Consider the following 24,846-nt stretch of genomic DNA (forward strand, 5'->3'; position numbering starts at 1 on the left):
AAAACAGCATGGTACTGGCACAAGAACAGAGATACAGACCAATGGAACAGAACCGAGAACCCAGATATAAAACCATCTTCATATAGCCATCTAATCTTTGACAAAGCAGACAAAAACATACACTGGGGAAAAGAATCCCTATTGAATTAATGGTTCTGGGAAAGTTGGATAGCCACACATAGAAAACTGAAACAGGATCCTCACCTGTCACCTCTCACAAAAATCAACTCATGGTAGATAACAGACTTAAACCTAAGGCAGGAAACAGTAAGAATTCTAGAGGAAAATGTTGGAAAAACTCTTATAGACGGCCTAGGCAAAGAATTTATGAAGAAGATCCCAAAGGCAATCACAGCAACAACAAAAATAAATAAATGGGACCTGATCAAATTAAAAAGCTTCTGCACAGCCAAGGAAACTATCATGAGAGCCAACAGACAACCTATAGAATGGGAGAAAATATTTGCATGCTACACATCTGATAAAGGGCTGATAACTAGAATCTATATAGAACTCAGGAAAATCAGCAAGAAAAAAAATCAAACAACCCCATTAAAAAGTGGCCAAAGGACATGAACAGAAACTTTTCAGTTTCTGCCTTTAAGAAGGCAGACTAATGGCCAAAAAACATATGAAAAAATGCTCAACATCTCTAATCATCAGGGAAATGCAAATCAAAACCACAATGAGATATCATTTAACTCCAGTGAGAATAACTTTTATCAAAAAGTCCCAAAACAACAAATGCTGGCATGGATGCAAAGAGATAGGAACACTCATACACTGCTGATGGGACTGCAAACTAATACAACCTCTATGGAAAGTAATATGGAGATACCTCAAAGAGCTAAAAGTAGAACTACCATTGGATCCAGCAATCCCATTACTGGGCATCTACCCAAAGAAAAAAAAAGACATTATATAAAAAAGACATCTGCACTAGAATATTTATAGTAGCACAGTTCACAATTGTAAAGATGTGGAAAGAACCCAAGTGCCCATCAATACATGAGAGGATTAATAAAATGTGGTATATGTATACCATGGAGTACTGCTCAGCTATAAGAAACAATGGTGATATAGCACCTCTTTTATTATCCTGGATAGAGCTGGAGCCCATTCTACTAAGTGAAGTATCCCAAGAATGGAAAAACAGGAACCACATGTACTCACCATCAAATTGGTATTAACTGATCAACACTTACGTGCACATATAGTAGTAACATTGATCGGGGTTGGGCAGGTGAGAGTGGAGCAGAGGGGATGGGTATATTCACACCTAATGGGTATGGTGCGCACCATCTAGGGGAAGGACACGATTGAAGCTCTGACTTGGGCAGGGCAAAGGCAATATATGTAACCTAAACATTTGTACTCCTGTAAAATGCTGAAATAAAAAAAATACTATTTCCTGATATGTAGTCATAGATGTCATTTATAGAAACATGATTTTAAATTTTTAATGATTTTCTTGCAAGTAAAAATTGGACCATAGGTGTCAGGACATGAAACAGATTAAGCTAAATATTTTTACAAACTTGCAGTCATTTATGCAGGGGAGCATATTTCCCAAACCTGAAAATACATCATCAAACACAACATTGATGCTTTACTTCAGACAGAATCAAATATGTCTATGCATTTGTCATACATAGAAAGAAGGTAGTGAAGATTTGGGGCTGGTAAATATTCGTATGCATGAATAGGTGTTTAGTTGTTTACAAAGCAGTTTCATAGTATAAAATAAGAGAAAAGGGAAACCCACATTATAGTTTCACTCTTCTGTTCTAAGTGCAATCTAATCTGGATCTGGCTCATAGCATTCTCATGATTCACCTGTGGTAGAACTCAATTTAAGAGAATATTGGAATATAGTATAACTCACTGTTCTTATTTGTTCTTAGCCTCCATATATAGCTTTCATGACTATTTCCAGGTTATTATTTTTACTGATATTTCTCCAATAGATCTCAAAATTGGGAAATCTTCTAGAGTTGAAAGAAGACCACTGCAACAGACTTGTTGAAGAAAATGACAAGTATCAAAGGCATTTAGGCAACTTAATAAATAAGGTACATATTTTTTATGGAAACATTTGTGCCTTTCAGAAACTATGACAAATACTAAAATAATAGAATATTAGAGCTAAAAAAGATCTGTGCAATGATGTAGCACATTTATATTGACCCTTTTTACTTTCTAATGACATTATAAAACACCCCCACTAGCCTTTTATACAGAAGCTAGGAAAGAGCATTGTGTGTATCTGTCCATTCTGCTGTAGGCAATTTAAAGTCTTAGTATTGCTATTTCACTTTCAGGGTAACACTAAATCTTGCCAACTTAGTGTCCTCGTTTACCCTTTAAAACTGCCTTAACTTTTAACCAAAAGGACTATAACCCTTAGTTGATACATATACTACTTGTGTGGAAGACAACTAGATTAGAGTCAACTCACTACAGTTGGCCATCTTTTGACACTTGTTCTGTGGTGAATAGGCATGTTATAATCCTATTTTTATTCATATTCCTGATCCCAAAATATAGGGAGGGTGTTTTCCCTGTTGTAAAACCTTCATTGATAGGAGTCAAATAATTGGACTTAAACTTTTAGTGATTTTAAAAAGAAAAAAAAAAATCTTAAAAAAATCCTAAAATTTATCAAAAAATAAATAAAAACTTTGCTTATTTTTTCAAGATTACATCATATGAAGAAATTATTGAATATGCTGACCAAAGGCTTGAGATTTCCCACTCCCAGATTGCACAGTAAGTTGAAAAAACAAATTTACCTTTAATTTTGTGAATATTTACTAACATTTTATTTCACTCTCTGGCTTCTAAGTTCATTTTTTAAGACTCTAGAAAGAGAAAAAATGTACAGTTTTATAAATTAAGACCATTCTTTATTAATATAGCTAACCTGCTTGATGTCTGGACTACAGAGTTAAGCAACCAAATTTTCATCTTCCTTTCTCAGAGCTCCCTTTGATTTTGATGGATGATGAAGAAATTAGTAAGAAAGATCCAAAAATTTTAGAGTATGTTATCGTGGTATTCAAGTAAAATAAGCTTGCAGTACTTAGAATTTATTCACAAAACGTTATTGAATGCACACCAAATTAAACAGATCAATACAAATATCAAACACAGATAAATGCTCTTATGGATTAGGTACAGCTTGAAATACTCCAAAATTAGTGTTCTTAAATTCTGCATAGTTATCCACTGATTTGTGATCCTCACTTCTAACAAGCTTCTTCCTCTGTCATATCCTCAGTTTATGCATAAATGCTGGCTATCACTAGAGCTGAAACAAATGGTCTTATCTTACTTAGAAAGTGCCTCCCAAAGTATGAGCTTTCTATAGGACTAAGATAACAAGAGAATTAAAAGTGCAGGCATTTATGTTTTGGGAAGTTTGTCTTTGGTTTTCACTATTGTTTCTAAGCAGAACAAATGGTAAAATAATTTTCCCATTTTTTTCAGACTAATGCAGGAAAATTTTAAATTTGAACAGGGAGGAGGATGCTGTATACTCAAGAGATGTAAAATTAGACCCCTCCTCAGCTCATAGCCAAGAAAATTCAGCCAATGCTTAATAATCATGGACTCCGAAAATATTAATATCAAAATAAAAAATAAATTAATATTTTAAAACAACACCAAACTATCATTTTGGCAATATTGCTTTACTCGTTATTTTTAAAAGGAAAAAAAAGTTTAAATATGTATTTCAGTTGAGTGATTGATCCAATTTGTGTTCAAGAAGAGACACAGCATCTGAATTCTATAAGCTTTATTGAAAGAGTTGTCAGCTGGGCAATGCCTATAATCCTAGCATTTTAGGAAGCCAATGTGGGAAGATCACTTGAGTCCAGGAGTTTGAGACTAGCTTGGGCAGTAGTAAGACCCCATCGCCACAAAAAATAAAAAAATTAGCTAGGTGTGGTGGTGTGGACCTGTAGTCTCAGCCACTTGGGAGACTGAGGCAGGATCACTTGAGGTTGCAGTGAGCTATGATGACACCACTGCACTCTAGCCTGGGTGACAGAGCAAGACCCTATCTCAAAAAAAAAAAAAAAAAAAAAAAAAATCCTTAACATGGCCTTCAAGTTCCTTCATGATCAAGCTCTTGCTTATCTCTCCAATCTCATGTTACCATTCTTGGACTTGCTTTTAACCACAATGGAGATATTATAGTTTCTCAAATATACCACATTTCCTTTTGCCTCTGGGTTTTAGCATATATTGTTCCACCTGGAATGCTCAGGCGATCCTCACCCCAGTCACTTCATGTTATCCTTCACTCTCTGCTCAAATGCCATTTCCTTAGAGGTGCATTCTTTGTCTTCCAACTCTGAATTAGGTAGCTTTTCCACAAGGCTACAGAGATTCAGGGGGTCATGCATCTCTCTTTTCCAAATACCACTTTCTCTCTAACACCTATGGCCACGTCTGTTTCAGGTATGGGAGTCCCTTCTCCATACATTCCTGATTCTGGAACACCTGACTGTGAAGTCTGAGACTTGTTCTATTTATCTCAACTCTGACAGCATCCTGGTGAGAGGTGGAGCCTCTCATAAAAATATCCCAGTTCATTTCCTGCCCTATCTTCCCATCCTATCCAGTCTCACTACCTTGTTATGCAAGGTTGTCTTCTAGTGCATTGCCTATGCATCATGTGATCCCTGATCATATTCTATAGTTTTTGAAGTCACTCATCAAAGTCCTCCACATTAACTTAGTTGCTATTCATCATCCACAGAATACCAGCAGAGTCCTAGAAGAATACCTCCAGTGCCTTATCTCCTATAGACAATACTGAATTCCCAGATGACAGCTCACTGCCCTTTCACAGCAACTATGGTTTCTACCCACGTGAAATCTCTGTAAATGCTTTTCCATCAAAAACCAAATCAAAATTCAAAGAAAATTTCAGAGTGCAAAAAAACAAAACAAAAAAACCCACCTTTCTTTCTAAGTTTCGTTATAGTTTGAGTACAGGGTGATCAAAATATTTGATTGGCTTGAACATGCTATTAAAAATCCATGCATTTATTACCTTGATCACAGAGAATAAGGTGAATATTTGTTTACCTCGAAAACTTGTAACCCCCAGAAAATAGCTGCTTTTAAATATATAGCAAATTAAAATAGCATTAATACTGCTATACTTGTAGTTACAATACCATTATATTTCTTTGATTCTTTTTCACTAAATAGTGAAAAAGCATTGGCATAAGGAAAAGGGGTAGGTATAGAAAAATGGCTAATCCATGTCTTAATCCCTAGAATCTGTGAATTTTACCTTATGTGGCAAAAAAGGGTCAGCTTTATCTCTAATAACAATTGTATCCATCAATGTTAGTATATTTAAAAAACTATAAAGGAAAAGGCGTGTGATAATTTCAATAGACAGAAAAAGCATTTGACAAATCCAGCATCATTCTTGATTGAAAAAACCTAAACAAACTAGGAACAGAAGAGGACTTCCACAATAACAATAAAGAGGACCTACAAAAAGCCTATTAACATTACATTTAGTGATGAAAGACTGAATGCTTTCTCAAGATCAGGAACAAGACTACTGTTTGAATTGTACTGGAAGTTCTGTCCAGTGCAGTCAGGCAAGGAAAAGGAATAAAACACATCCATGTGTTTTATGGACATGAAGAAGCAAAAGTGAATTTATTCACAGACAACTTGATCATCTATGTGGAAAATCTGATGGAATCTACAAAAAAGCTACTAGGACCATTTAATTTAGATTAGCAAGGTTGCAAGATACAACATAAATGTACAGAAGTCAGTTGTATTTCTATACACTAGCGGTGGACAGTCAGAAATTAAATTTTAAAAAGTGTGTGATAGCATCAAAAATATGAACCACATCGGGGTAAATTTGACAAAAATATGGAAAATACTTGTGCACTGAAAAGTACAAAACACAATTAAGAGAAAGTAGAGTTAAATAAATGGAGAGGTATTCTTTTTTCATGGGTCTAAAGACTCAATATTGTTAAGATTTTCCACAAGTTCATTTATAGACTTAATGCAATCCCATCAGAATCCCAGTAGGTTTGGGTTTTTTTGATGTTTTGTCTTGTTTAGAAATGGACAAGCCGATAATAAACTCCTATGGATATTCAAAAGAACTCTGATTAAGAAGGACAAAATGGGAGGGAAACCCTGATTTTGACTTTTTATAAAGCTACGATAATCAAAACAGGAAGCACTGGTATAAAAATAGAAAAAGATTAATGGAATAGACTAGAGAGTGCAGACATAGACCCACACATATATGGACAAGTGATTTTTGACAAAGGTACAAAGGCAATGAAGTGCAACAAGGCCAGTCTTTTCAGCAAATGGTACTGAAATATACCCTGCACCACATACAAAATAAACTCAAAATGGATAATAGACCTAAATATAAAGGCTAAAAGTATAACACTTCTAGAAGAAAACATATGAGAAAATTTCCGTGACCTTGGGTTAGGCAACAATTTCTTAGACATGTCACAAAAAGCATGAGCCATAAGAGAAAATTTTGATAAATTTGACTTTGTGAGAGTTAAAAACTGCTCTTCCAAAGACACTGGTAATAGATGAAAAGACAAGTCACAGTCTGAAAGGACGTATTTTTGCAAATCGTGTATCCGATAAAGAACTTCTATCCCGATATAATGAACTCTCAAAACTCAATAATAAGAAAACAACCCAATAAGAAGTGGCAATGCTTTGAACAGACACATCACCAAGAGATACATGGGAAGCAAATAAACACGTGAAAAGATACTCATCTGCGTTGCCGCTGCTGCCACCGCCGTCGCCATGAACAGCGTAGGGGACGCTTGCACAGACGTGAAGTGTGAGTACGACCAGTGCTTCAATCGCTGGTTTGCCAAGAAGTTTCTCCAGGGGGACAGCTCTGGGAATCCATGCACCGACCTCTTCAGGCATTACCAGTAGTGTGTTAGAAAGTAATAAAGGAGAAAGAGATTCCTATTGAAGGACTGGAGTTCATGGGCCATGGCAAAGAAAAGCCTGAAAACTCTTCTTGACTTTGACAGTCACCTTGAAAACAGATTCCTCAAATCAGGAAATTGAGGACTCTGGATTTTATCAACTAAGCCTGTGAAGATAGCCATCAGATTTGATAAGGAATTTAGGAGAGAGGAGTTTTATTTCCTCCTCCTTGATGTTTTCCTCTCACTTTTAAAAGGCGATGAACTCTTTGCTTTGAGATGATTTCTCACTTTGCTCTGGCATCTTGCAGGAACTCAATGTGCTAAAATTGAATAATTTCTTGGGCTTACGGTTGCAATGTTTAGTCTTGGATCAGCTTTAAATATACCTTGTATGTAGACAGTGATAAACTAGTCACGATGATCAGATTGCCTGACCTCTTGATTTTTGCTGCAAAGGACATTATGTAGACTGTACTGGGGTCATTGTTGATGAAAGCAATTGGTTAGCACCTCTTTTTTCTCTCAGGTAACTAACACTTTAAAAAGGGATCTGGGCACAACAGTTTCAGTCAATGCTTGGGAGCACAATTTTATTTTTATATGTTATAGTAACTAACGGTTAAGATGGCTGGTGGCCTGGAGTAGCAAAGAGGAAGACAACTTTTAACGGATGGTTCCCTGCTTTAATGAGAGGTATCAGATTAAAATGTGAAAGCTTCAAGAATGTTGCAGTGAACACCATTTCAGAGCTCACAATGTAGTTCAAGAATTAAGATACTTGGAGTAGCTATGGAGGAAGAACCTACATTGCAAAGATTTACTGCTGCCAGTTTGCAACCCGAGTCAATGAATTAAGTCAACCTGCATATCATAAAAATGCCAAAATGCTGCATTTGGTTAAATGGGGGAGAAAGGCCTTTGCTTTATTTGCCTTGTTTATCCACCCTGCCCAGTAATGTCTGTAATCATGAAGATGGTATAAATTGGAACATTTAATTTCTATCAAAAAAGAAGAAAAGTTGCTTGTCACCATTAAGCGCAAATTAAAACTGCTCTTTATACTCCACTCAGTGGTGCTGCTTTGTGTGTGTACCTCTCAGCACAGGCCTCTCATGCCCTCCAAGGAGGACATCGCTTTCTCCACGATAACCAAGGGCTCCATTTACCTGGGCTTAGGTTGTAGCTTTTTGTGCTCAGCTCTGTACACAGAAGCAATGTATGACTATATTTCCACTGTTACTTTGTTGCATGCTTAGGAAAGCTTTTTCTTTCTTTGGATATCCTCCCTCCCCCAAGAGTTGGGCCCATTATTTTCAACTCTAGAAATACCAAAGATTTTTTCCATGCCATTTCTCTGATAATAAAGCATGATAGACTCAGACTTTTGGTATTCCGAGGGTCTGTTCAATATTCTCTTCCTGGGCTTGGCAGCTTCTCCTCTTTACCCTTTGCAGACAAAGCCTGATATCTCTGGACCAAAAGGTGTGTAGGTTTCAAAATGACAACCTACAGGTTATTTCCTGAGGCATATGTGTTTTGTTTTGTCCATATAATGTTTAAAATATTTTAAAATTAATTGTCAAAATTTAAAAGAGAAACTTTCCTATAAAAATCTCTTTAAAAACAAGATCTGACATCATTGCCACATCATTGCCATAGAACCACGTGGCAAGAGCTGAGGAGCAACTTCTTCCTTTAGGGGAGGCCTAGGGGTGTGTGCTCTTTGGTTTGTTTGAATCACTATTCAGTTGGCTTCACTCATTTCACAAACCTGCCTGACCCTTCCGTAGGTGTTTGAGTTTAGATGAAACTCTACAATAAAGTTTCATCTCCTCTAAGATTCTGTTTATCCTCTACAGTGGGCTGAGGAATATCCCCCCAAAATATCTGAGTCCTAACCCCTGGAACCTGTGAATGTTACCTTATATGGCAGAAGAGTTTTGCAGATGTGATTATACTGGATCTTGGGTTGGGGAGATGATTTTGGATGATCTGAGTCGGCCCTGAAAGCAAACACAAGTGTCTCTATGAGTGGGTGAGGCAGAGAGAAATTTGATGGCAGAAGTGGAAGAGGCAATATGACAATGAATCAGGGGGAGAAAAAGCGATGTGATGCGGAGCCATGCGTCCCCCAAGGAATGAGGACGCCTCCAAAGCTGAGCGAGACAAGGCACAGGATTCCCCTCGGAGCCTCTGGAAGCAGCACATCCCTGATGACATCCTGATTTCAGCTCAGTGAAACGGATTTTAGACTTCTGACCTCCAACAGCCACAAAATTTGTGGCAATTTGTTGCAGCAGCCACAGAAAACTCACACAACCTCTCTGGATGGGAAAATGGGTTTGGGGAGGAGAGTATCTTAATTGAATTTGTCCTCCTAGGGCCAATAATGAAACACTAGTATCTCTCTTGCTAAAAAGCCATAAAAATAGACCACAAGTAAATCTCTAGTAGGTTGCCTGAATGCTGTGACCCTCCTGTAACACTATCATACATTTTCCCATGTTAAAGCAGTTCCCAGCTCAGGGGGGTTGATTTTAACATGTTACCCCAGGATCATGTTGGGTTTCCTCACACAGAGGGATCAGTTGTCTACCCACCACAGTGTGAACAAATAGAAGAATATCTAAATGTTACTTTATATATTTACTGTAATACTATCTACTTCCCTTCTTCACCACTGGAACCTATAATGGGAAAAACTAATCAAATAATTTTAGTTGCTAGGAAAGGATCCCAAGTTTCTATATGGTGAGATGGATAGATGATGGGTACATAACTAGATTATCATTTGAATTTATATACTCAAATCCTCCAATGAATCTAAAAAAAAATTAGTCTAGAAAAGTCAATTTTATTCATAAAATTCAACTGTTTCTTTCTGCAGCTTGGAAGAGAGAAATAAACATTTGGAAGATTTAATGAGAAGGCCTAAAGAGAGAGCCAGAAAACCAAGGTAAGTTTCCCTTTTTAAAATTAATAATTTCTTTAACTTTAAAAAATATGTATACTAAATAATACATTTTTTAAAAACTAGTTTTCTTATCTCAATTTAAGATAAATTATACAAAAATGCTTTGTATTTTGCCTAGCATAAAATAGTTGTTTGATTAATGTTTCGTAGAACCTGAAATGGAAAGCCAGGTTCCCTGCCCTTATGGAACATACAGTCACCTCTAGGGAAGAAACCATAAAGATTATGAGCTAAGCTTTTTTTCTACCACAAATTACTTACCCTGCTATGTATTTTTTTTTTTTTAAAGGGACAGGGTCTCTTTTTCTATGGCCCAGGCTGGAGTGCAGTGGCATGATCATAGCTCACTATAATCTTGAACTCCTGAGCTCAAGCAATCTTCCTGCTTCAGCCTCCGGAGTAGCTAGGACTACAGGCATGTGCTACCATGCCTGGCTAAATTTTTTATTTTTTGTAGGGACAGGTCTCACTGTTGCCTGGTCTCAAACTCCTGGCCTCAAGCCATCCTCTCACCTCCTACTGTATATTTTATGACCAGATTTTCTTACACTAACATTAGATCTTATAATCTGTTATTTTAGAAGACTCTCAATATCTGATGCTATAAGGTATATGCACAAACCCTGTGGCATTAGGAACATAGTAAGATATGAAAATGAGACTCTTCCTGGCCCAGTTCCTCAGGTGCTAATAAAACAGTTATGATTTCCCAAAGTCAGAGTGAGTTTTCCCCATGTGCAGAGTTTCTGAAGGAAATTATTTCAAAGAACCCATTCCATGACTCCTATCCCTGGGCCAGATCCAAGATATACAAAGTGTAGAGAGTGGGGAAGATTGGAAAAGAGATTTCTTTGATCTGTCATGTCATGAGGTCCCATCTCCTCCAGGTAATTCTACCTCTTTTACCTAAAGCCTTATGACAGATTTCCAGGGAATCACCTAGAGAGTTTTGGAATGTGTTCCCTAAAAGTTGCAAAACACAGAGGACTGGCGATTCATTCACACCTGAGAAAACTAAGGCAAGCTGTGGCAGCACAGCAAAGGGGCTGTGTTGGGTGGCTTTCCTTCTAGAGCCTGTCAGGACAAAGGATGGGTGTGATAATTCCCTAAGAACCGTGCAGGTGAAAGGTGAGTTTTCTTAGGCTCTGCCAAAGGTGGCGTGAAAAGATACCAGCAGCAAGAAACTGGAATAGAACGTCAGACTCTCAGGGGCTGAGGAAGGAGCATCGAGTGACCACCTGGAAGAGAGATGCAAAAGCTTGGGTCACGGGAACTGAAGGACAGAGGTTCCTAACAATGGCAGGCTCCAAAGAGAAAGAATCAGCTTTAGCCATTTGCCAAGCTGAGACTCTGAAGCCACCAGCCAAGTAAGAGCTGTCCTGCCGCCTTACTTCTTCTGCCTCCTCTTGCAAATGGAAAAGGAGGAGAGCAAAGAGAGGGCAGAAACTGGCCTCCAAAGGCAATGGTGTCCACCAGCTACAGGCCTGAGCTGACAGAGGGGGAGGAGAAGTCCTGCTTTTGAATGAAGATGAAAGGATTGATTAATAATATTAAGACTGGATGTTCTACCTACTGAATTGGGACTGTTGGTGCCTCACAGTGGGGACTGTTAGCTTAGGGTGTCTAAAAAAGTCATTGGGCCTGATGTGTATCCACCCAATGGCCAAGGAAAAGCTTCCCTGAGTGAAAAAAGCTTAAGGTAGAAGTAGGAGACCACAATTAAAGTTGTAATTTGATTATGTCATGAGTCATGTTTGTTCAACATACCATTTGCAAATACAGCTATGTTTTGAAAACAGAAACCCTTGGCAGATTTAAACTAGTGTTTGCAAAGCAACAGGTTAATTATGACTTTTTTTCCTAATATGAAAGACGTGATCTGATATCACAAATATTCAGTAAATGCTAATTTAAACTGAATATGGATCTTCCAAGTTACTGAAAGAAACTATGGAATATTTCTTCTAGAATTATTTTAAAATTTGAATATAAATATACATTTGTTTCACCACTTCAGCCACTTGTTTACTTGGCCTGTTTTCATGATGCATACGAGGCTCATTTAGACTGGCCTTGAAGCAAGCGGGTAAGATGGGGCAGAAGAGCTCTCAAGGCCCTTTCCAGCTAATAAGATCAGTTGTTAGAAGACTCCAGACCTACATGAGCCTGAAGCCTCCACTGTCTCTGAAGGTGCCATTGGCCGATTGGTCTCAGTACATTCAGTGTGTGCACACGCTCTAGACTACCTCTGTGTCATCTCAAAATTATGGTACTGCTTTTGTCAATTGTCTTTAGTAGTGGAAATAGTGGAAAATAGGGATATAAAAGTGAGCACTTTAATAGTCTCAGATGTCTTATTTTATTTTTTAATTCTTTAAAATAACTCCTTATCAGTCAACTTGAGTCATGCCTTATTTTTGCCTCTAAGTTCTTCTTCACTTTCAAAGAAATTTCTTAGGTTTTCAAGGGATAGCCAGAATATCATCCTAAGTAAATCTAGGAGAATGTTAAATGTAATGAGACTGTAGCTCAATATTTTTATTTAAGTGCAGTGAGAGTGATCCATATATCATATACCCGGGTCTTGTACTTCTATCTTAAATGACAATTGTTCCCATGTACTGCTAAATAATGGCATACTTGTTTATCATGTTCACTACTTTAGTCCTCTCCTTCCCCCCTTTTTTTGACATTATTTTCTATTTCTATTTCCTACAGACCAAGAAGCTTAGAGAATCATCCGAAATCCATGACCGTGGTAGGTCACCTTGATGGTCATTAGAAAGAGTGTTATATTTCCATGTAATTTGACAATAACACAAGATTAAATATGAGTTCCTGAAGTCACATTTCTGTAATGTTCAGCTAGCCTTCCCCTCCATGCTCAGATGAGGGCCTCTCCCTGCTCCTGTCCTTGGAAGCCCCTCCCTCTGAACTTGTGCTGATCCCTCAACTCCATTCCCGCTGCTACTGCTTCATTTCAAGCCTCCGTCATTTTTCATCTGACCTCGTGTAGTCAGTCACCTCCCAACTGGTGTTTCTGCCTCCGGTTCTGCTCCCCTTCATTCCTTCCTCCTCAGAGTAGACAGTGATCTTTCAAAAGCAAAACATGATCATGGCCCTCCCCTGCATAAAGCCCTTCGATGGTTTCCAGTCGCATTCTGGATGCAGTCCCAGCTTCTTAGCATGGCGTACATCCTCTGCGACGTAGCTCTTGCCTTCCTATCAGTATTATCATTCACTGCTTTCTCCTCATCATACACTTGTAGTTTTCCAAACATGTTTAACCACTTGTAGTTTTCTAAACATGCTACGTTATTTCCTTTTTTAATTTTTAGTTGATGTATTAATTGTACATATTTATGGAATACAGAGTGATATTTTGATATGTGTATATAATGTGTGATGATCAAATTAGGATAATTAGCAAATTCATCACCTCAGACATTTATCATTTCCTTGTGTCATTCAAAATTTTCTCATTTAGCTATTTGAAAATATACAATTACTGTTAATTGTAGTCACCCTATTGTGCTGTAGAACACTAGAAAGTATTCCTCCTATCTAGCTGTAATTTTGTATCCATTAGCCAACCTCTTCCTGCCCATCCCTCCCCATCCCCTTGTCAGTCTGTAGTAACTACAGTTCTACGCTCTACTTCTATGCCTGCTGCGTTATTTCTGTGCCTTCCTGTTACTGCCCATGCAGCTTCTCCTACCTGGTATGTTCTCCCTCAACTTCTCTCCTCCCATGTACTTCAGTTCCCACCTCACGAATATCTACCAGCTCAAGCTGCATCTCTTCCGAAGCCTTTCCTGCCTGTCTTCCAGATGGAACCGACTTGCTTGCTCCCATGTGTCCACACTGTACCCTGTGATGCAATAGTACCTGTAACATGTCATTGCAATTCTCTTCTGCTTACATGTCTCTTGACGTGACTAGAACTCTTTCAGTGCAGGAATTGTCTCATACTCATTTTGGTATCCCCAAGCACCTATCCCATAATAGGTACTAAATAGAAGCGAATTTTAGTTAGACTTGGGACCCAGGCCCGATGCTGGAGTGATTCCAAATAGAAGATGCAGCTGCTGCCACCTCTGCCCCAGCCCAGACCATGGGTGTGTTTTCATAAATACCAGGGCCTATTTATGACATAGCTTTGGGGAGAAGGGAATAATCAACAGGGCATGTCTCTCCACACCTGACTGCGACCAGCGTTTCTAATAGTTGATTTATGAGGGTACCTTAATACTATCAATTTTTAATTATACCGTGCTGGTAAGTCACTCATGAATTATTCAGATTTTTGCTTCTATTCCCTTTTCTACATTCTGCCAGCTTCCAACCAAACTAAGCAAGATGAAACTCAGCCAGCCTTTTTCTTTTTTAGTGTTCTTTAGTGGGAGAAAGATCTAAACAAACAAACAAAAATATTAGTTAAAATATACTATTGGTATTATTTGTGGAGTTCATGTATCTGTCAGATCTCTTTGTACCCCTTTTCCATATGTAATCAAAAACTGGTTGTTTGGGAGTTCTGTCACTGAGTGACAGTTTTTTCCCAAAATTTATGAAATAGTTTTTCCTTTCAATTTTAGATGCCAGATACTTTACAAGGAAATAGAAATGATTTAGATTAAACAAGACTGAAGATTAAACCTTTATCGTTTTTGTCAACCACTCCAGGAGAGTCATTACTAAGTATACTACCCAAATCAATATATACGAATGATATATTAAAATCTGCATAAACAGTGGTTTTACATTCCAAAAAATGTGATTACTTTTCTTATAATATATTCCCGTGAACAATCAAAACTATTATACTTACACATAAACAGATGACTACAATGGCTTCTTTTCCAAATATTCTCACAGAATACCACTCTCATATTACCAGGCCTTTAATGATGTGCAAAAATAGTCATGGATTTCACTTCAATGTTTTGTTTCTCCTGTAGGACATCCTTTTTTGCTCTAGGCAGGCAGGCTCTTTCTACTACCAACCAAATTTTAAAAGACACTAATTCTGAAATCCTTTGGAATTAAAACCCAGATGAAAGGAGAGGACTGGTCTCTTAAGACCTAACCCATATAATGTCCACCTTAATATAGTTTTTTTTTTTTTTTTTTTTAGACAAAGTCTCACTCTGTCACCCTGCTAGAATGCAGTGGCATTATCATAGCTCACTGCAACCTCAAACTCCTGGGCTCAAGCAATCCTCCTGCCTCAGCCTCCCAAGTAGCTAGGACTACAGGTGCGTGCCACTGCGCCCGGCTAATTTTTCTATTTTTAGTAGAGACGGGGTCTCGCTCTTGCTGAGGATGGTCTCAACACCTTAATATAGTTTTGAAGAATTACATCTGAATTTACACAAAGGAGCCAGAGATAGCTGATTTTATGAGATGCATCAGAAAAATAAATGTATATAATACACATATGATCTTTTTGATAAATCCCAGAACCAGGCTGAAGATATAATTATTTTTTTTTATTTTTATTTTTTCAGACAGAGTCTCACTCTGTTGTCCAGGCTAGAGTGCCGTGGCATCAGCCTAGCTCACAGCAACCTCAAACTCCTGGGCTTAAGCAATCCTCCTGCCTCAGCCTCCCGAGTAGCTGGGACTACAGGCATGTGCCACCATGCCCGGCTAATTTTTTTTTTCTATATATATTTTTAGATGTCCATATAATTTCTTTCTATTTTTAGTAGAGACGGGGTCTCTCTCTTGCTCAGGCTGGTCACGAACTCCTGAGCTCAAACGATCCACCCTCCTCGGCCTCCCAGAGTGCTAGGATTACAGGCTTGAGCCACTGTACCTGGCCTGAAGGTATAATTATTGAACAAAATATGCCTTGAGTGGAAGGGAAGAGATTATTTTATCTCATCAAAGTTAGTTTTGTACTTAAATTAGTCAGGTAAGTATAAGAGGAAAATATATATGGAGTCTATATCTACTCCTGAATAAACAAATGCTTATTAATATTATTAACGATAATTATTATCATTGTTATTTCTATCGAGGAATTCTGTAAGACAGGTCTTATATGAATTTTTTTTTTTTTTTTGAGACAGAGTCTCACTCTGTTGCCTTTGGTAGAGTACAGTGCATCATCGGAGCTTACTACAACTTAAAACTCCTGAACTCAGGTGATCCTCCTGCCTCAGCCTCCCGAATAGCTGAGACTACAGGGGTGCACCACCACACCCGGCTAATTTTTTTCCACTTTTGGTAGAGATGGGGTCTCGCTCTTGCTCACACTGGTCTCCAATTCCTGAGCTCAAGTGATCCTCTTCCCTCGGCCTCCCAGAGTGCTAGGATTATAGGCGTGAGCTACCCCACCCAGCCCCTTATATGAATTTTGAAACATAAAATTTGTTAATTTCTCAAACTCAAAGCATTAGAACATAACTTATGACAAATTCAACCATGAGAAATACACAGTGAGTAGCAGCTATAACAGTGTTTCATTTTAGAAAATTAGGCATTGAAAGTTTTGGATGTTATTCAAGTTTTCAAAAGAGACATTATAGCGGTAGTAGTAGTTTTATGGGATGTTCTAGAGAAAACTAAAATATGGTAGGATAAAGGCAGCTATTAAGATAAAGATGGGTAATGCAGTGTCCGGAATCTGCACAGAAATGTGATGAAACAGGTGGAAAGGAAGCATTAACACAGGCGGCCTACAAGCAGGACTGTGTGCTTAAGTGCTACATTTAACATGTGTATTACAAGACATTCATGATCTTTTACCTACAGTTTGTCTCAAAATGAATGTACCTCCCTTGGCATATGGCTCAAGGATGCAGAGTCTAAGCCAATCTTACCTTCAATAAACATTTAATGACGTTCAATAAACTATGTAACAGGCCTGTGTCAGATGCCAAAGATTCAAAGGAAAATGAGGTGACGATCACAAGGGGCACATAAACTATCGGGGGAGACAGAGAAGTAAACTGTTCTAGAACAGCGACAGGTGTAACTGTGAGAGGACATGGCCCTGGACCACGTGAGAAAACCTCAGGGGAGATTTTACAGGAATCACGACACCTGAGCCAGATCTTCCCCACTGACTAGGTCTCTCCAAGACAGACGAGGAAAGCAAGAGCACACGGACAGCGTGGAGACCTGAGTACCCTGTTATATTCCCTGAACTACAAATAATGTCTAAAACCCACACTTCTCAGGGCAAGAGATGATGATGGTCCTGAAGAGCATTATATGCCATGCTAAGATATTTGAACTTTATCTTGATGAGAGGCTCTGACAGGTTTTTTTTTTTTTTTTTTTTTTTTTTTTGAGACAGAGTCTTACTCTGTTGCCTGGGCTAGAGTGAGTGCCGTGGCGTCAGCCTAGCTCACAGCAACCTCAAACTCCTGGGCTCAAGCGATCCTCCTGCCTCGGCCTCCCAAGTAGCTGGGACTACAGGCATGTGCCACCATGCCCGGCTAATTTTTTTCTTTATATTTTTAGTTGTCTGGTTAATTTCTTTCTATTTTTTAGTAGAGACGGCGGGCGGGGGGGGGGGTCTCACTCTTGCTCAGTCTGGTCTCGAACTCCTGACCTTGAGGGATCCTCCTGCCTCAGCCTCCCAGAGTGCTAGGATTACAGGCGTGAGCCACCACGCCTGGCTAGCTCTGATGGATTTTAAGTAGAGGAGTGAGTGGTTGGTGTGCATTTTTGAAACATTGCCCCAACAGTGACAGGGTAGTTTGATGTTGAGTGATGCTGGAATCAGGAGGACCAGTCAGCTACTGTGACAGTGCTCCAGGCAAGAAAAATGGAGGCCAGGAACTAAAATAGTGCAGTGGAAATAAAAAGGAAGATGTGGATGCAGAGTGATTCCCAAGGTGAAATGGAAGGACATGGGCATTGCCTAACTGAGAGAGAGGGGTCTGGGAAGCCCGGAAGAGCTCTGGGTGGATGGAGGCCACATCAACGGAGGTGGAGAATACAAGAGTGACAGTTGGTTTGCAGGGAGAGAGGTGGCCAGTTTGAGGCTGCTGTGCTGAGAAGGCTCCAGTGGGCAGGGAGGGACTGAGATGAAGGAGAGAGCAGGGATCGTGGGGAGACAAGGTCTCAGAGGAGAAGAGAGGGACTGGCTTCCACAGCACAGTCCAGGACAGGGGGCAGAGACACCTCTTCCTCTGAGGGTGGAAGGCAGGGAATGAGGACAGCACGTCCAGGGCAATTTTGAGTGCTGGCGCGGCAAGCTGAGGGAGCTCACAGCTGAAAGCTTCAGCCACTTCCTGTGGCAGGGGCTCGGGGGAGAGGGGAGGTTGAGACAGCCACAGCTTCTGCTTTCAGAGAGTGAAGCCGATTATAGGGAGACACAGTTTCCTCTCCCCTCTGGATTCCTGTGGACTTTTACCAATTTTCTCTGCTTCCCTCAGATCCTTTTCATCTCTTGTCCCCTAGACTCTGATGCATTTCATCTCCTTGAGGACTTGCTCCAACGGTCATTTTCACCTGCTCACAATTTTACTTTATAACTCGTTATTGAATTCTTACCCTGGCTTTAAAAAACCCTTCCTGCAACCCTCTTCTCTTCCAAAGCTATCACGGTTCCTCTTTTCACTCCCCAGCATACCTTGCGAAAGATTATTTACAGTTTACAAAGCACTTTCACATGTTATCCTAAGTAACTTATCTAAACTCTTAGTGTTTCTGGTAGCTGTTTTCCCATGTTGCCAGTCTTCATAACTCTCATTTATTTTTATTTTTATTTTTATTTTTATTTTTTTAGAGGTGAGGTCTCTGTCGCCCAAGCTGGAGTGCAGTGGCCTGATCATAGCTCACTGCAGCCTCGAGCTCCTAGGCTCAAGCCATCCTCCCACCTCAGCCCCCTGAGTATCCTGCACACCACCATGCCTGGCTAATTTTTTTCATTTTTTGTAGAAACGGGGCCTCACTTTGTTGCCCTGGCTGGTCTCAAACTCCTGGGCTCAAGTGATCCTCCCAAGTAGCTGGGATTACAGGCGTGAGCCACCACACCCAGCTCTAATTTTTAAAGGCTGTATACTATTTCATGGAGTACAAATGTTATAATTCACTAAGTTCTATTTTATGGGAAGGTTTTCAAGTCTTTATTCCATAGTCAGCTTTCATTGCCTTTCGTGCACTGGCCCCCAAACTACTCATGTGCCTTTGCCAATATTGCTTCCTTTTCCTGAAATGCTACTAAATGTCCTCCCTCTCCATCTCTACCACGCCCTTCCTCATACCTAAAACACTTGTATCCTTCAAGGCCTAATTCAAATATCACACTCATCCTCATTTTGAAAGTATTTTATCCGTGACCTTTTAGCACACTCTTCTCTAAATTATAGTGCATGGGAGATAGTATGGAAGAGCAATATGAACACTTAACATGGAAAATCAGAAAATTTAGATTCAGGTCCTGGCTCCTCTGTACTATCTGGTTTGAAAAACTGAGTTCATGGTTACTCTAGTTTAAGAACAATTATAAAGGTATGTTAATATAAAAAAAGTAAATATTTTGTATATTAAGTATATCTTTAAAAGATTGTTAACATTTTCCTGTACAGTTGCAACTATTGGTATGAGTGAGAAATATATAATTCAAACCTAGCAGATCCAGTCTGAAAAAAATTAGTATGAATTCATGATTGCACCTCAGGAGTCAGGGGTGAAACTGGACAAAGATCTTCCTATATTTAGGAAGGGTAAACTTGCTTAAAGAACAATTAGAATATGTTTTTATAAAAATTCTAGTGAGCATGACATGGTGAAAATTCAACATAATAATACAGTTGGGGATTCCTATCACAAATGGGGCCCAGGGCCAAAGAAGGTGTTATGAAAAGAGGATTTTAAAGATTTCACAGCCCAGCTACTCTGCTGAGGCATTCCTCTGCTTGTTTGGATGAGAGGATTTGATTATCCCTAATGAGAAAGCTTAGGTAACTGGAAGAATAGGTATAAAAACTATAGTACATAAATACATGAGAAGTTATTATGACTAATGTATCTTTTTATATAATCTTTTATTGAGAAATGATTTACATGCTATAAAATTCACCTGTTCTAAGTATACAACTCGATGATTTTTGGTATAGAGTCATGCAATAATCACCACAATCTACTTTTAGAATATTTCCATCGCCCCTACCCAAAATCTCCTTTATCCTGTTTGCAGTCAATCACTGCTTCCACCCCGTGTTTCTCCAGGATTCTAGTCATTCTTGCTCCTGAGGAACATGCAAGAGAAGGGTTAGTAGGATGAACTGTGATCAACTGCTATGTTTGAGCTTGAGGCATTGGGGCTACTACTTGGTCAAGTTTTAGTATTCTGCTGTCATCTGCCATGATCTATCAAGTTTTTTTTTTTTTTTTGAGACAGTGTCTTGCCCTGTCACCTGGGCTAGAGTGCAGTGGCATCATCGTCTGCCCTGTCACCTGGGCTAGAGTGCAGTGGCATCATCATAGCTCACTGCAACCTCAAACTCCTGGGCTCAAGCGGTCCTCCCACCCCAGCCTGCTGAGCAGCTAGAACTACAGGTGCACGCCACCACACCTGGCTAGTTTTTCTATTTTTTTTTTTTTTTTAGAAATGGGGTTTTGCCTGTGCTCAAGTTTTTGTAGGAGTTAGCTAGCAAATTATATTGAGATTGAACAGAGACCACCACCGCTTTGAAGGTGGCACATACCTTTACCATTCCCTGGGGATGCAGTTGTGTTTTTAATTTATTGTCTTGGCTGCGGAGGAGAGTAGTGGTGGCAATTTCAGAAGCTTCCACTTGGCCTTTCATACTCTTATTAGCTCTTATCCCACAGGTCAAGGAAACAATGTGAGGGTTCATTAAACCACCAAGTATGTCCATTCATTCCATCTGTACCTTTGGGGACCAGGTGTGGGTAGGTCTGATGACCTGAAGTACTCACCGTTAGTTTGGTGCTAGGACTCCATTTATTACCTGGCCCCCATATGATCCTGCTCCAAAAGGGAGCCATGTGGGCACTTTGGGTCCTGGATATAAATGTCAATTCTGACTGTCCAACAATTGTCAAGTGGTCTAGGGGTTCTCCTTTCCACAACGCATGATTACTGAGTGTAAATGGCCATAGGTCCCTTTGAGGAAGGATAGGTATTAACTACTGATTGGAAATTCTTGTGCTGTGCCAGGGCTCTTCATTATAGGAACCTAGTTTCTGTTTCAGTTTTGGGATTGAGCATTGGCTCAGGCCCAGCTGAGTAAAGGATCTGGCTTTGTCCATTCCTGCTGCTGTAACAAAATACCTGAGACTGAGTAATTAATAAAAAAACCAGAAATTTACTTCTCACAGCCTGGAGGCTAGAAGTCCAAGATCAAGGTGCTAACAGGTTTGGAGTCTGGTGAAGGTTACTGTCTGCTTCCAAGATGGTGCCTTGTTGCTGTGTCCTCACATGGCAGAAAGGATGGAGGGACAAAAAGAGGTTAGCTAGTTCCCACCAGACCTTTTATAAGGTTGCTAATCCCATCCATGAGGGCTCTGGCCTCATGACTTAATCACCTCCTAAAGGCCCTACTTCTAAATATTATCACATTGGGGTTTAAGTTCCAACGTGAATTTTAGGGGACACATTCAGACAATAGCAGGATCATAACTTTTTATTGGGATGACTGCCCTCAGCCTCCTGGTCTGTCTTGATTTAAGTGCATAAATTAGGCAATACTCTTGTTGGGTGCCCATCTATCTTGCGTCTAGGAGCGTGCCTCATCCACTATTACCATAGCTTTCTGCAGGCTGCTGCCTCTGCCATTCCCCAGCACCTCCCTCCTACTCCCGTTCTACAGCTCATTGAGATCATTGTGCCCACCTTGTTTCTCACAGTTCAGCAGTACCACCTGGGCTCCAGTCTCATCTTCTCATCCTCATTGCTATCAGCTCAGTTCCATAATAGCCAGAGACGCTGTTATGGAACTCCAGAGCACGGCCGACCACTGATCTTCTCAACCCCTGTCACCAGTGCATTCCTTTGGTAAATGGAGTGTCCTCTGAGCCCTCTCACAGAACACAAGCAGGTTTGTCCAGCTTTCTGTAATACAGTGATCCCCTGCTATCCAAGGGGGATTGGTTCCAGGACCCCCTGCAGATACCCAAATCTGCAGATGCTCAAGTTCCTTTTATAAAATAGTATAGTGTTTGTCTATAACCTGTGCACATCGTCCTGCATACTTTAAGTCATCTCTAGATTACTTATAATACCTAAACCGACATAATGCTATGTAAACAGTTGTTATACTGTATTTTTATTGGTATTATTTTTACTGTATTGTTATTTTTATTTACTTAATTATTTTTTAATATTTTCAACCCAAGTTTGGTTGAATCTGAGGATGCAGAACCCACAGATACGGAGGGCCGACTACATGCATTCTAGGCCTACTTTCAGGGACCAGACAGAGGAGAAGGAGGGGCTGCTGAGGTGGGAGGAAAACCAGGAGAGTGGGGTTGCCACTGAGCCTAGAGAGATAAGTGCTTAAGAATGGGAGGAGGGAAGGTTAAGATGAGGCCATTAGATTTAGCAAGTTTTAGTGGAACGTTAAAGAAAATGAAAGCCCAGTTGGAATAGGCTAAGAAGGAAATGGAGAGGTGAGATAGTGACATTTTACTATGCCAGGGAGCAGAGAAATGAGACTTGCTGGAGGGGAATAGAGGCCAAGGAAGAGTTTTGTTTTTTAAGACAGGCAATGTTATAGTGTATTTGTACGTTGATGGGAGCAATAATTAGAGAAGTAGAAATTTATTGTGAGGTAGAGGAGAGAGGGATATTTTCCGAACCACATGTCCTTGAGCAGGAGATGGGATCTAAATCACAAATAAGCCTATAAATAGTGTTTTATTGTAACAGAAAGGAGGGCAGAGCCTAAGTATGCAGATGCAGGTGAATGGGGGGTTCTGTGGTTGTGATTTCATCTGCTCTGCTCAACGAGGTGTGCACTGGGGAAGGACCGGAGGCCGTCCTTCTCCGTGAGGAGTTGGGCTGGACTCCTTTTAAAGTCATCTTTACTTCCTGTTTCATTTTCCCACAGTGCCCCGCTTTATAAGGATCACAAAAATTTTTTTCCTCAGAGGTATAGTATAAAAAACCCAATTCTTGTTTTAGCCCTTTCTATGTCAAAGAGCACTTAAGTCTTTGCTTGCAAAGTTAATAATAAACAGCTTTTGGGGGTTTTTTTTTGTTCAATGTTTTTTCATTTCTTATTAGGTCTATAATCAAACTTGGGTTCATATTTATGGAGGAAACATGTGACTTATAACAATATCAGACCTTCATTGATTCAGCACATATTTACTGAGTTCCCACCGGGTGTCAGGCACTATTCTGTAACATGGAATCAAAGGCACAAAGCCCCCTGGCTGCAAGCTGTTCACAGACAGGAGACAAAGAGGAGACACACTGAACTTGTGTGGGAAGGTAGCAACTGCTGTGAACAAGACTAGAGTAGAGGGAATGGGGAGTGTGAGGGCAGGAGGGTTGTAATTTTAAAGTGGGAGGTCAGGATAAGGCTCACTGAGAAGATGACAGTTGAGCAAAGATTTAAAGGACATAAGGGAGTTATTTGGCCACACAGTTGCCTGGGGGCACACAAGAGGACAAAAACCAGTGCTTAATAAACACATTTGCTAAGGATGCAGAGGGAAATCTTAAGCAATCAAAGGGAATGAACTCCCTGCTCCTACAAATTCTAAGGGAATACAATGACAGAAGTGGAGAATCAAAGGCAGATTTGCCTGAGCTATATGAATGAGAGTAACCAGGATGTGGACTATTCCTGGAAAACAGAAACTGTCAAGGAGATAGGTGCAGAGGTGAGAGTGCCAGACTGTGAGGAAATACTTTGGAGGGCTTAAATAAATTAGTAGATGGAATTCTTAATTCCATAAATTAAGGATTGGAACCCATTGGGTGGAGAGCTCTGGGTGGGCACAGAGGGAAAGCTGCTAATTATGGGAGGATGTGGAGCACAGTGATGCAGAATTGGTGAGCACTCCAGTCAGGGTGAGCATTTTACTTCCCTGATGTGTAAGCTACTGCTTTTTATACTAATTGGACAGTCACGCAGGTCTATGTTTTCATTTTCTCTAAATTCATCCCATCAGTAACATCCAGAGTAGACACACTTTATTTTTTCCTGCTACACATTTAGTAGCTGGTTGTCTAAAAGTCAAGTCCCAAATAAAATCCATTAGCAATTGATTAAGAGATCCATTGTTAGGCCAAACCTCCTGGTCATCTAACTTATATTGTGGTGAGGCTGTATTGCAATAGAAGACTAAATGTTTAGGTCTTAAGAAGACATCCCAGTGGGGAATCCTTGGGTGGGGCCGACTGAAGGTTGCCCTTGATGTCAACTAGGAGAAAGAAAAGGACCTTTAAGGGATGGTCATATGTCAATAGAAAAAAAAGGTCTGAGGGGTGTCCCCAACTCAGATGACCTTCAGGGTTTTGATCAGACATCAGCTTCCCTGACTCTGAGTCAGACTAAAACTTAGAGATCTGGCCAGAAAACTCAAATCCCTGAGTTCTGACCTAGACCAAGACCACGAGCTCTCCCCCAAAGCCAGGTGTCCCTGGGTCTGGGTGAAGACCAGTGAGGGCGGTTAGGAGGCATCCCTCCAAGACACCCTCCTGAATGGTAGACCTGGTGCCAGGTTTCCCTTCCAGACCAAACCTAGACAAAAGCTACCACTCCCAACCTCGGGCACATGACCACTTCCAGAACCCAAGAGACTGACTAAATTCCGAATTGCATTTGCACAGTTGCGCCAAGAAGGATGTACTGAGAGCTGTGTAGCAGAAGAGGGAGCAGTCTCCAGACAGAGGCAGAAAAGTGAACTCATACAGAGGCAGAGAAATGACTTCCTCCCCGTATGGAGGTAGAGGCG

The 24,846-nt window shown here is 40.0% G+C and overlaps 1 protein-coding gene across 1 annotated transcript in view; it reads left to right on the plus strand.

Annotated features, from left to right (window-relative positions):
- Nucleotides 1–13,298, plus strand: part of CAGE1 (cancer antigen 1) — a 39,924-nt gene extending 26,626 nt beyond the window's left edge. The window contains exons 7-10 of the mRNA XM_069493409.1: nt 2,699–2,769; nt 9,862–9,930; nt 12,667–12,706; nt 13,287–13,298. Coding sequence (XP_069349510.1) covers nt 2,699–2,769; nt 9,862–9,930; nt 12,667–12,706; nt 13,287–13,298 — 192 coding nt within the window. The remainder of the gene's footprint in view (nt 1–2,698; nt 2,770–9,861; nt 9,931–12,666; nt 12,707–13,286) is intronic.
- The last annotated feature ends 11,548 nt before the right edge of the window (nt 13,299–24,846 follow it).

The sequence above is a fragment of the Eulemur rufifrons genome, chromosome 18 (genome assembly GCF_041146395.1).
Source record: "Eulemur rufifrons isolate Redbay chromosome 18, OSU_ERuf_1, whole genome shotgun sequence".
In the NCBI taxonomy this organism is placed as follows: Eukaryota; Metazoa; Chordata; class Mammalia; order Primates; family Lemuridae; genus Eulemur; species Eulemur rufifrons.